The following is a 12,431-nucleotide window of genomic DNA, read 5'->3' on the forward strand; positions in this document are numbered from 1 at the left end:
AAAAAGACACAGGGATCCCCTCTATTACAACAATCTGGGTCCAACTGGAGCATCCTGGTTGTTTGGCAGCTGAGACTCATTCCATATTGTGGTGTTTTGTGTTTGAACCCAAATTATGATCTTGGTTTCATGTCAACCACCTAAAATGTTTCCCATTTTGTTGGTCTCTCACCACTGTCTCCACTATCAGACATGTCTTAAATATACAATTAGATTTTCCATAAGCAAAACTGTTGTTATTAGTATCAGTGCTGATTAGCTGTCATTGATAATAGCCATGCCATGTATTGCTCTTCCCACAAAACAAGACACAATTGTTTCCTGATTTATGAGACCTGCAGTCTTGCTCCACCCTTCAACAACATAGAAAAACCATTAAATGTTTAAAATTTAAAAGCCATGTTCAATGTCAGTGTGTTTCAGACATTTGGTTTGACAGTTGTGTGCCTGTTTTGTGGCTATGTGACTGTGTGTAAGTGTGTGTTGGTGGATGAAGGAGACTTTGAGAAGGCAACAGTATGTAAAATCAGTTTTCTTCACTGTTTATGTTTGGATGTGAGTGCGTGTACATGTGGGGTGTAGATTTAACTTGCATTAATGTTCGTTGCAATCAAAGATCAGCTGGGAGGATAATTCACAGAAGACAAGGCTGAGTTTGGAGTTAAACATTAAAGGGTCATAAAAGATTAAATCCCGCTTTAATCAAACTGTTCTATTTATTTATGATAAGCACATAATACTCAAACAAAAAAAGGAATAAAAGGTTTTTAACTGAATGAAACAATAGTGATGTGTTCTCTCTCGATGTTATGACATTATTGATAAAAGACACTACAGCCTTGTCCACTTACACAAACCCACACGTTACCAGAGGAGCTGTATGTCCGAACACAAAGACTGGTTGGACCAGACATGCGAGACCTGCAAAGTTTGTGTAATGACCAGTAAAGGATGTTGTTGTCTGCAGAATCCATAGCGAGTGAGTTGGTGTGTTGCTGACGTGTTGAGGATGCATGAATTGTAGCTGCTTTGCACTCTTTCCTGCTTACCTGTATATTGCTTTCCACTCATTGGTTGATATTGAGGATACTTCCAAATAAAATGGAGTATTGATATCAATGCAGAAACAGCCATCGTTATGGATGATTCGGTCGCCTCATCCTGTCCTTTCCCCTGCACACTCTGCTCTACTCTGCTATCTGCCAGCAAGAAAGAACAGCCCTACAGGAGGCAGGTGAAATCAGAAGAACAGGTGCCTGTGATAGGGACAGAGCCACAGGAGCGAGCGAGAAAAGCAACACACCAATGCGAGTCTGTGACAAGCACATGTCCATATCCTATCCACATCCATATACACCGTGCATCCTTTGGAAGGCCACCTCTCAGAGCACAGATTCATTTTTGATTCAGTTTTTTTTTCCATATTTCCAGTTCCTTGGGTGTGTCTTGAGCAGTTACAAATGTATTTTGGTTTACAGACAATGACAGTGAACGCAATATATTTCTCTGAATGTAGGGAGCGTAATATTGTGTTACAACAATTGAATCACAGAAAATATTCCGAAAACACAGCATTACTGACCGCAGTATCGTCAACTAGTTATGGTTAACCAAGATGTCTCTCTGCGTTCTGTATGTGAGCATGCAAACTATAGTTGTGTTGCACATCTGGTTGTGTGTGTTCGTGATCATTTTTTCAGCAAACTCTTGTAGCCTCAGACCGCTTTCTGACTTAGTTGTTTATTTCTTTCTTTTTGTCTTGAGGTCTTTGTTTTGTTTGCTCTTCCCTGAAATCAGTCTCACCACTTTCTCTGGTTTTTCGAATCTCCTCATCTTTCTTCTCTTGTGTCTTTATTAGGCCGATCTGTGAGGGGTTTGGTGGAATTTAGCGCATTTGAACAGTCCTAACAACTGTGGAGAGACATCTGTCCTTCCTTCAAGTCTTTTCGTTCTGCTTAGATAATTTATTCTTCACTGGGTCAAGAAAGGAATGCTTGCCTATGTGTACCTGTCGGTCTGTTGGTATTTCATTGGTTAGACATCCACAAAACCCAATGAGGTCTTAAACTCACATGTTATAACATTCAAGTCCATCATGTCTGATTCTTTACACAGGCACTTTTAGGTCAGCAGTTCTACCTGATTACTTTGTTTTTGTGAGTGAGTCACAGCGTGCGTGCAGTGTACGTTGACATATTGACTGCTTCCATGTGCAGCTATTTTGTGTTCATCCTAATGATGAAAACACACATTGTTTTGTTTCGTATTGTGAAATAGTCATCTCGTGGGTTTTTGCTCCCACTCCTTATACATTCATAAATAATCCTCATTATATATGAGTGTAATGATACTGTCTGTTGACAGTGCTGGAAATATTACTCTGAGATCCATAACTCAATATCTACTCTATCTAATATCAGGTCCTGATGTTAACATTTTGATTGAAGTAACAATAGAACACAGAGTACTAGCAGTGCTTAAACTAGCAATAGACAACTATTTCTTTGTAGTATCATTATGAAGTAAATGCACAACAAAATGGCTGTGGAATAATGGCACCGTCTGCTTTTGGATTGATTCCCCATATAAAGCAATGCGGTTGTGTCTGTGACAGTAGTCCCACTTGGAAACACTGGGGTTGCTCATTGGCCCACTGAGCGCTTGGAGTCCAAATTGGCCAAATTCATCAGATATCCCCACAGTGAAAATCATCACTTGTCAAGGACTACAGCATCACATAACATGAACTTTTGTTCCCACAAGTGAACTAGGCCTAGGATCCAATTTGCTATCAGCCAATACCTTTACTGCCCTTTGACGGTGCCAATAAACTGAGACTGTACAAAAATCCACAGGCCCCTAAATGTATTAGTATTAGTATTGTTGCTGTGCCTGCAATATGATTTTCATTCTTCTGACCCTGACAAGATCAGAGGAACAACAACACAAACGGATTTCGTCTTGCTGCAGATTCTCCCTTTGACTAGATCATCAATTGCACACTCACGCTGTCCCTCCCTGCTGTTGGAATCTACCGTGCCTGTTCCACTTCTCAATGGCATTCCTGTGTTAATGCATGACTCATGACGCTTTGACTCTGTGCTTCTCTTTCTTCGTTTACTTCGCTGTTATTCACATCCTCCTCACTCACTCTCCTTCCCTCTGTAACGGTTTAACCCTCCACAGATGACTTTGTATAAGGACTTCCTCTGAAGTGCTGATGGGTCACACGCATGACGACCAGGTTAACAAGCAGGCAGGTTTGGGAGGTGGGGATAGGGGGTCATGGTCAAAGGTCAGGATAACAGGGAAATCCCAGAGCTCACTGCAGAGCCACTGATCCTCCTGTTGGACAGAAATCTGCTTTGATCTGCAGCTCGTGATGACTCCTTTTTGACTGAGACTTACAATTTGTACAACTATGATAATTATGAGGGTGGCACGTGGTGCAGTAGTTTTCACTGCCTTACAGCAAGAGGGTTCCAGGTTCGAATCCCTGTGTCTGTGTGGGTTTTCTCTGGCTTCCTCCCACAATCTCGCACTGTTGGCACTTGACAGCTTCCTCCCACAATCCCCAAAACATGCACATTAGGTTAATTGGCTACTCTGCATTACCTCTCGGTGTGCGTGTGTAGTTGTCTGTCTTTGTGTGTCAGCCCCGTGATTGACTGCCGACCAGTCCAGGGTGTAGCTTTAGTTGTTTGTTTGCTTTCCTCAAGAGGCGTCTCGCCCGTAGTCAGCTGGGATAGACTCCAGCCCCCCCTGCGACCCTGGCGAATAAGTGGTGTGGAATATGGATGGATGATAATGATTAATCATCAAACATCATTATTAATCATCCATTCTGATTGTGTTATACTGTAAGAAAAGGCCGAATTCTACTCATCAGAAAAAGACCAGGAAAAGACATACACTGTTTTTAATACACAAGTGAGTATATTAAGGATACACAGAATTGAGTATAGAGAATGAGCTGAGATGTGACTCTGACTCTTGCTTTAGCTGCTTTTTAAGAAAGTTCAAAATGTTTCTGCTAATTATTTCAGAGGAATTTCATTACCTGATACCTTTCAAACAACATGAAGTAAAAAATGAAGATGTGTCTTGCACTGTTGGCAAAAGCTGGCCCTTGTCGGCAGCTTGTTGACCGAGCATGTTGAACACGGTGGTGAGAGAATTCACTCTGATTGGCTGTTCAAGCTGAGCAAATCAGTACACAAGAAGAGAAATGGAAAAGAGGAAAGCAAACAAACAACTGAAGCTACCAGCTGTCACTGTTTAAGTGGTGAGCGTGAGTGATGTATAAATGGTAAGCAAACAATGCTTTATCTACGTTTTACAGTATGTTCGCTGCTCAGTAATATACATTTGGAAGGGCGAGCCCCACTGATACCCCTGGCATCTGTAAGACACACACACACACACACACACACACACACACTCAGACACGCATACACATACACACACACACACTGCCTTTGTGAAGTTGGGGAAACAGCACAGTAAAAAGCTGATAGCCCTTCAGCAGGTACATGGCATCTCATCCTGCTCTTTGTTAAGCACAGACACTTCCCTTTGACATGAGACTGACAAACACACACACACACTCAGATTTGACCACCACCCGTCTCTTAGCCCTGTCACACAGTTGTCCTCTGACTCTGCCTCCAAATCAAGCTGGCAAATAAGAAAACATGATTGTGCACGATCAGTCCACATTTAGCTGCCTTTTTTCACAGACAAGAAGTGGAGCATTTCACGACATGTGCTCCAGCCTTTTAATGTCTCAGCTTCTTAAGATGGACAAGCACAGCCTAAAAATGCTAATGTGATTGCAGGTCATTTTCACACTTGAAGAACATTTTCAGATGTATCTGCATAGCCTGTCTCTAGTTCACGTGATCATGCATGAGTGTGACAGAATGTGGGGGGTGGTGGCACCCTATCCCCAGACGATGAGTAAGATGCAAAGCGAGGCACAAGAAAGAAGAAAGAACTCTCACAGAAGCCTTAAATAGTACAAATGAGTCCCAGTGGCTCTTTAGCATGTATCCGTCAAATGGAACAGGATGTGTGTGTGTATGCGTGTGTGTGTGCATGTGTGTGTGTGTGTAAAGGAGAGAGAGAGAGATTACAGGGCACATTGGTATGAAGCCTTGTCATGTGTTGACTGGGAGAGCATCCCAAGCTTCTGACCTCTTCCAAGATGTCAGTGTTTCTGGCCAATTGTAAGACTAAAGTTATGTCTTGGTAGAATGATGTGTTCCATAATTAAACAACCTCCTGTGTGCATTTAGCTTCAGAAACATAAGAGCACACACTCCACGGAGAGCTTCCTCATTGGACTGGAAATATTTCTCAAATAGAGGTGAAATAATATGTAACAATAAACCTCTTCAATGAAAAAAATGTATTCCTTTTTTGTTACATTTCTGTAAAATAACACCTGGGCATGTTTGTGAGACAAAATCGCATTTCCACAGCAGGAATCCATTTTGACAAAATAATAACTGTCATGATGGTGAACTCATCATTCCTGTGGTTTTTAATGTTTTAGCCCATTAGCTATGAATCTCGTGTAATTTGCATGAGTACCAAACATTTTCCAAAGCATAGAATAAGTTTCAGACTGAGTTTGTTCCCTCCAGAAAGCCATTAGTTTCCATTCAGTTCACTCAGTGAAAAAACAAAAAAGAACAAAAACTTGAAGACATGTGATACCTACTTGACGTCACAGAAAATATTTTGTTCTGTTATTAAGTTTATTTATTTGTAAAATGTACAACACCATGGCAATATCACAGCACGCAACCAGGACTGTTTTCACTGCATATAAGGACATCCAAGTTAGGTTAAGAGCGTTCTGTTAAATGCCAACCACTTTATTAAGACAAGAAAGAATCAGATTTACCTTCCTCTGCATCATGATCATTGTTTTGTTTGTCCTGCAGGCTTGACTTGATGATAACAGAGCTTGTGCCACACTCTTTGACACGCAAATTCGTGAAGCGTTCCTCATTTTTGGGGCAGTCGTGGATCAGCGGTTAGGGTGTCGGACCCGTAACCGGAGGATCGCTGGTTCGATTCCCCGTCCCGTTGTCCGTGGCTGAGGTACCCTTGAGCAAGGTACCTAACCCCCACTGCTCCCCGGGCGCTGCACGCGGTCGCCCACTGCTCCGGGTTTGCTGTGTGTGTGTGTGCACGTCACTTGGGTGGGTTAAATGCAGAGAACAAATTTCGTTGGAGTGAGTTCCCTCCAATGACAAAATATGTCACTTTAATCTTTAATCTTTAATCTCTTTTGGTAGTCGTCAGATTTCAGATGTTGAAGCTTCTGTGAATGTTTTTTAAAAACAGTCCCGGCTCACAGCTACATTTCTATGTAAATACACTGAAGGTTGAATGCGTGCATGCATGTGTGTGTGTGTGTGTGTGTGGATTAGGAGGTTAGTTACAGGATCATCTCCTACCGTCAATGAGGCGTGAACCCCAGATTTACTTCTCACGTCCCTCCACCCCCCACCTTTATACCAGGCCAGGTGTCAAAGCCCCCACTGAGGTGACACTTACCACTGGTCTGGGAAAGAGTTGCTCAGCAGCACCATACGCACACACACACATACACACACACACACACAGATACCAGAGAGCAACTTGGGTTGGAAAATGTCTCTCCTTCTCACCAGATCTTAAAGTCTATAGATTATCAGGTCTAGACTAGAACAATTAAATGACTGCCTTTCCCCGATGATGCACAATCTTGGCAACTGTGAACGCAGCACTGGTTCTGGGATCGTCTTTTGGGTCTAGGACTGTCTCCAGTGTGTCTATTACACTGCCCATTGAAAGATTCTGACCCTACCCCACTAATCTAAATTATCTGGCTCACTAGCTGGCTCATCTGGCTTGAATACAAACACTGACGCACACACACACACACACACACACACACAGTGATACACTGATTTATCATGGACTACCTGCTTGGTGTCTGTTTTTAGGCTGCTTATCTTGCTCTGTTCTCCCTCCTCCTTTCCTCTGAAGATAAATATGTCACTCACACTGTAGAGGATGTATGTGTGTGTGTGTGTGTGCGTTCCTGTAGTTTTGGGGACAAAACTCTGTTTACACAGTCACATTGTGAGGATCCGTCTTACTTATGGGGACAAAATGCAAGTCCCCACAATGTAAATCATTAAAAATTAGGGTGAAAAGTTGCTTTAAGGTTAGGCTGAGGTTAGGGTTTGGTTAAGTAAGGGTTAGGATTAGGCAAGTCATGTTTATTGTTATTGTTAGGTGGTGGTTAAGCCTCCAGGAAAGGCATGGAAGTAATGTCCCTAAAAGTGATGGAAACAAGATTGTGTGTGTCTGTAGATGATCTGGGATGTTGAGTCACCCACTGAGGGTAGATAACACAACAGACACACGAACACATCAGCATCAAGAACTCAAACCAACTCAAACCCATTCATTTTTTTCTAATTTATGGCACACTTGTTATAATCTCAGCAGCACTTTTTTGTTTGAATTGTGCAAGTGTACCATGCAACAAAATACTTCAACAGGACAGAGACTACAAACATGAGTGCAGAACAGAAACATTTGTGGAGGACAGTAGCCAAATGGTTGCAGAATTGACCTCGGGACTGGAGAGTCAGGGGTTCAAATTCCTGGACTTCCAGGGAAAGTAGCTTAGACAAAACAACTGCCATCAAGACTGCTGTAGAGCAAGGTACCCAAAACACGCTGTACTGTATTTGTTCTGTAGCATCAACTGAAGACTGTGGTTTACGTGTTGGTTGAACTTGGCAGCTAGCAGCCAGAGGCTAAAATTCTACGGATAAATGAGATTGTCTCTCTACCACAGCACTCACGTCATCTGTCTGTCAGTAGAAAAATCTTCTACATAAAGTTCATGACTTGATTGTCAGATCACCACTGTGAGAAATCTGTTTACATGTTTACATACAAAAAGTTGCAAAATGGACATTATTCTAATAAACAATATCCTTGCCACTATAATGTGAAAGTGCTGTGCTATGGTCGACGCCAGTGTGCTGCTTACAGGTGATTTCTGCTCAATGTTTTGCAGTGCCAGACTGTCTGCCTGATTCTCCATGGCTCCCTCTTTTTACATGTTAGAGAATCAGCAAAATGTGCATAAAAAGTTCAAGAAGAAGGTTCAAATATTCATACCAGTATTTTCCCAAATGACCCGTTGCCGTCCCGAACGGCAATGGCTGTGACTCTCTCGAGTCTCGAGACTGTCTCGGGTTCTTTCGCTGTCAGCAACAAGAAAGACACCTCTGCATTTTTTATCAGTCACAATGGAATGAAACTGCTAACTACAAATTGTGCTGTCTGTATAATTTGTGTTTCCCCATCAAATGAAGGTGTCTTGACTTTCTGGATTCCAGTAATAACAGGTTGCCACCTCTTGTAGACCCTGTGTAAGTAGTCTAGTCAGTTGTACTGTAATTGTGACTGTGACTGGGTGTGCCATCACTTCTGACATCCCCAAGAAAATAGCAGATGTCCTCATAATTGGTGTTATCCTTTGTTCTGTCCCTGTAATCTGTACCGTACCACAGGAGGAACCCTCCAGGTGACACTTAGACTGCCACCAGCAGAGACGACGTTTGATCTGTCACAACCCAGCATCTTGGCCTTCACATGTAAATGAAATCTGATGCAGTTATGCAAGTATTCATCACACCTGCCTGGAGTCTCCATGTGGTTACCATTTAAAAACTATTCAAATTAGCCTTCATTTAAATTATGGCCTTTGATAATCACACATTAACTTAATCAGTGCAAGAGATCCAAACCTCAGTGTAATGCACAGCAAAAATATTTAAACAGAAATAACACTAGGGATTAGTACAGAACGTGTTAGCATAATTTCTTTCATAACTGTAGTTATTTTAAAACAAATATGCATACACATGTAGATCTTAAAAAGCAAGTAGATCAAAACAAGTCTGTTCATATCATTCATAAGAGAGACACTCTTGAGAGCAGCTTACACACAGAATAGACCTTAAAACTGCATACCACACTCTTAGGATTTTTTACAGTTTGCCCAAACATCACAATAAATCATGATGTTTGGGCAAACTGCATTTATCCAGCATATTTTCTTTATCTATCCAAAACATGCACTTAAAAAGCCATTCACCACCTGACACCAATTATGATAATTATGAAGTTTGCATCACAACCATCACTTCTGGTGTGTTTACCACCACAATGTTTCAGTAGCACAGATAAAAATATTTTTTAAACCCAAGCACTATGCATAAGGAGTAAAAGAAAGAATAAAATACTATAATCCCAAAACATTATGACAATAATAACATAGCACACTCAGCCACTAACATCATCTCTAGTCCCTTTACTGTCTTCAGAGCAGATGCACTTTAAAGTTACGAACAGCATTGTGTGTCCTTAAAGGTACCCCAGAACCAAGCCATGTTTTATTGAACCATCTGAACTGTTCACGGTCCACACAGTGAAAATTAAAGAGTAAGCAGAGGTGAAAAGAGCAAATACGCCATCTAGTGTAAACAGGCAAGAAGCACAGTACACTGCATGATTAAATCATCTAGTCTAGTGTAACAAGAAAGAACCTGACCGACAATGGTCAAATTAATTGTTAATTAAATTAACAATTTATGTTAATTTAATGTTAATTAAACCAGTTTCACCAGTACCTTTGAGTACTGTATTATTTTCACGATTTTCTTTTCTGTTTTTCTGTTAGGTGCTATCTGCTGATTCTTTAATTATATATCTTTTCTAATTTAATATAAGGAAACGTGATATATGATAAAACAACCCTCACACTTCCTGACAAAAGGATAGCGACAGCTCACTGTAAAAAGGCGTCAATTATAAAACTTTTATTTTGAATTAATGGAGCTTCACACTTCCTTCTGCCAACTGAAGACGAACCTCGATCGTTGTCTGTCGACGAAAAGACTTCGCACTGAAATAAATAAACAGACAACAAAATGAACGCTGTCGAAAAGAAGCTCGCTGACTTGATACGTGAGCACCCGAATCTTTACGACCAATCTCGACAAGACTACAAAGACACTATGAAAGGGCATTTGTCGTGGAAAGAAATCGCAGAGCACATGGGAAAGTCAGAGGAGGAGGTGAAGTTGAAATGGAAAAATCTACGCGACAAGTTCTGCAAAGCGAAGAAGCGAATGGCCAAGAGAAACTTCCCTCGGCTAACAGACGACGAGAACCCGGTCGAGAGGCCCGTCCCCGTGCTGTACAACCAGCTGGCCTGGCTCAGCGCCTATGTCAAACCCAAACCAGGAACTGGCATGGGAGAAGCCGACGAGGTGTGTGTCCGCCTGTCATTCATTACCTTAAAACGTAGTCATTTTATTTATATTAAAAACTAGGTAAAGTAACTCAGATTTTTCGCTAACCGTATTTAATTTGACCAATGGAGACGTAGCCACTGCGAACACAGGCTAACTGTAATCATATTCACCGTGTTTAATCTACATGTATCATAATATACAGTGTGACTGTGTCCATAGATACAACTTTATATCCCTGATGTTAACTACATTAATTTTTCCCCCAAGACTAGTGCTAAACGTATGAAAACATCACTGCACCACCTCATCATCAAGCCTCTCAGAATATCCAGATGTAGCTTTCAAAATAAAAGCACTTGTGGCCCGTCGCATATAACTTTCATGAGAATCAGAGAATGAGAGAGGAAGTGAGCGAATGGGACTAAACGGATCATGAAGTTTTTAAAAATTATCTTGTCACTGAATATTTTTGCTTGAGTGGCATCACATACATTTTCACCAGCCACTGTGGTTATTTAACTATGAAGACAACATCACCCATGATTCCTCCCTAAATATATTTTTTTGTTTTGTTTTTTAGAAACTCCTACCAGCAGAATGTACATAATGCGCATTTATAATAGTTGTTTTAATATGTACACTTGCAACACAGTATATATACAGTCAAACCTGTCAACATTTTTGTTGCCAGTAGGAGGTAAAGATAGTCCTATATTTTTGGCTGTGATCCTCAGATAAATTGAAGCTTGTTACAAGTGTTGTGCTGTTAACCAGTGGAGTTATATCCTGCTTTAATGCCACACAGGGAGCTGGAAGTGGTGATGACATGGAGAAAGAACGAGATAAAGATGAGAAGCATGGTCCCCTACCCGTTGTTAGTACTAGCTTTTCAATTGTGGAGTCCTGTCCGAGCAGCCATCAGGAGTTTGGAGTCCCTCTTAAACGTAAAAGACAAACCACAGAAACTGAGATAAGTTCTGCAGATGCCCTCACCAACCTCAGAGATGAAGATGAACTGTTTCTGCTCAGCCTTCTGCCCTCACTGAAGAGGCTTACCATTAAAAAAAGAATGGAGGTGAGGATGAAATTCCAGCAAGTGCTTTATGCTGCAGAGTTCGAGGACTGAAGGGCTCATTGAAAGGCAAGAAAAATGTAAAATATGTATGATTATCCATGATATGTATGCTAGGCTATTGTATAATTCTTACAATGTTCAACCTTTAAATATGTATATATTTTTTTATCCATTATAGCTCATTAATATTTATTTTTGGATAACCACTTCTATTAAAAATTTCAGTATGTAGATCTCTATAATTTAGTGTTATCAGATTTGTCCATGTATCAAGAGCTTTGTCTCCTGGTTTGAAAAGTGTCTTTCATTTATAATGTGGGCGATGAAGCCACCCTTTTGCTACTAGTTATAACAACAGAGTGAACATGGAGTTGTTAGTTAATTAGTAGACGTGCAGTAGAATGTAATCCAGTCAAATACAAGAGCCACACAGCGTCTTTGAATCTCATAATGTTCATTTAAAATGTTTAAGTTATTTTTTAGGATGTGTGTTGTGGCTGTATGATACTGCATTACATTAAAATGGGCATTTTTTTTACACCAATTAATGCAAATGGGGCTTGGTTTATGCAGGACACAATGTATGGGTGTGTAGCTAAGTCAGAGTATTGAACATTCATAAAAATGTGTTTGAGCCATTGGTTGACTGACTTCTGTTTAAACATTCTCCTCATTTACTGACAGAGCTCGGAAATGCCATAATTAGACAACGTTATGACTACTTAACATTTATACTTTTTTGCTATTAAACCATTTGTCTACTACTCATGTTGTTTTTGAAATAACAGCAAATATCAATATACTTGTTTTCTTTAACTTTGTAGCAAAAAATTGGCCAGGCCATTATGGGGAAGAATAATTCTGCTTGTCAACACTGCTTGCTTCATTTCAAGCAATTTTTATAGATAAGACAGAGCTTGCTGATTGTACATAAGAGTCATTTCTGGCATATATATTTTTTTACAAATAAATATTTTTTGCTCCTGATGGTCGCCTTGTGTCCAGCGTTCTTATCA

At 40.6% G+C, this 12,431-nt stretch overlaps 1 protein-coding gene across 1 annotated transcript; it reads left to right on the top strand.

Annotated features, from left to right (window-relative positions):
* Window positions 1–9,914: 9,914 nt before the first annotated feature.
* Window positions 9,915–12,402, top strand: LOC124056703. The gene is made up of 2 exons (XM_046384412.1): window positions 9,915–10,355; window positions 11,146–12,402. The coding sequence occupies exons 1-2, from the start codon at window positions 10,014–10,016 to the stop codon at window positions 11,464–11,466; spliced, it is 663 nt and encodes a 220-aa protein (XP_046240368.1). The 5' UTR covers window positions 9,915–10,013; the 3' UTR covers window positions 11,467–12,402.
* Window positions 12,403–12,431: the final 29 nt, after the last annotated feature.

The sequence above is a fragment of the Scatophagus argus genome, chromosome 1, assembly GCF_020382885.2.
Source record: "Scatophagus argus isolate fScaArg1 chromosome 1, fScaArg1.pri, whole genome shotgun sequence".
NCBI classification, from domain to species: Eukaryota; Metazoa; Chordata; class Actinopteri; family Scatophagidae; genus Scatophagus; species Scatophagus argus.

Excerpts from the sequence above, each read along its gene's own strand:
- LOC124056703 (XM_046384412.1), top strand. The coding sequence starts at position 10,014 with ATGAACGCTGTCGAAAAGAAGCTCGCTGACTTGATACGTGAGCACCCG. Across the intron at positions 10,356-11,145 it reads GCATGGGAGAAGCCGACGAG|GGAGCTGGAAGTGGTGATGA; the intron begins GTGTGTGTCCGC and ends AATGCCACACAG.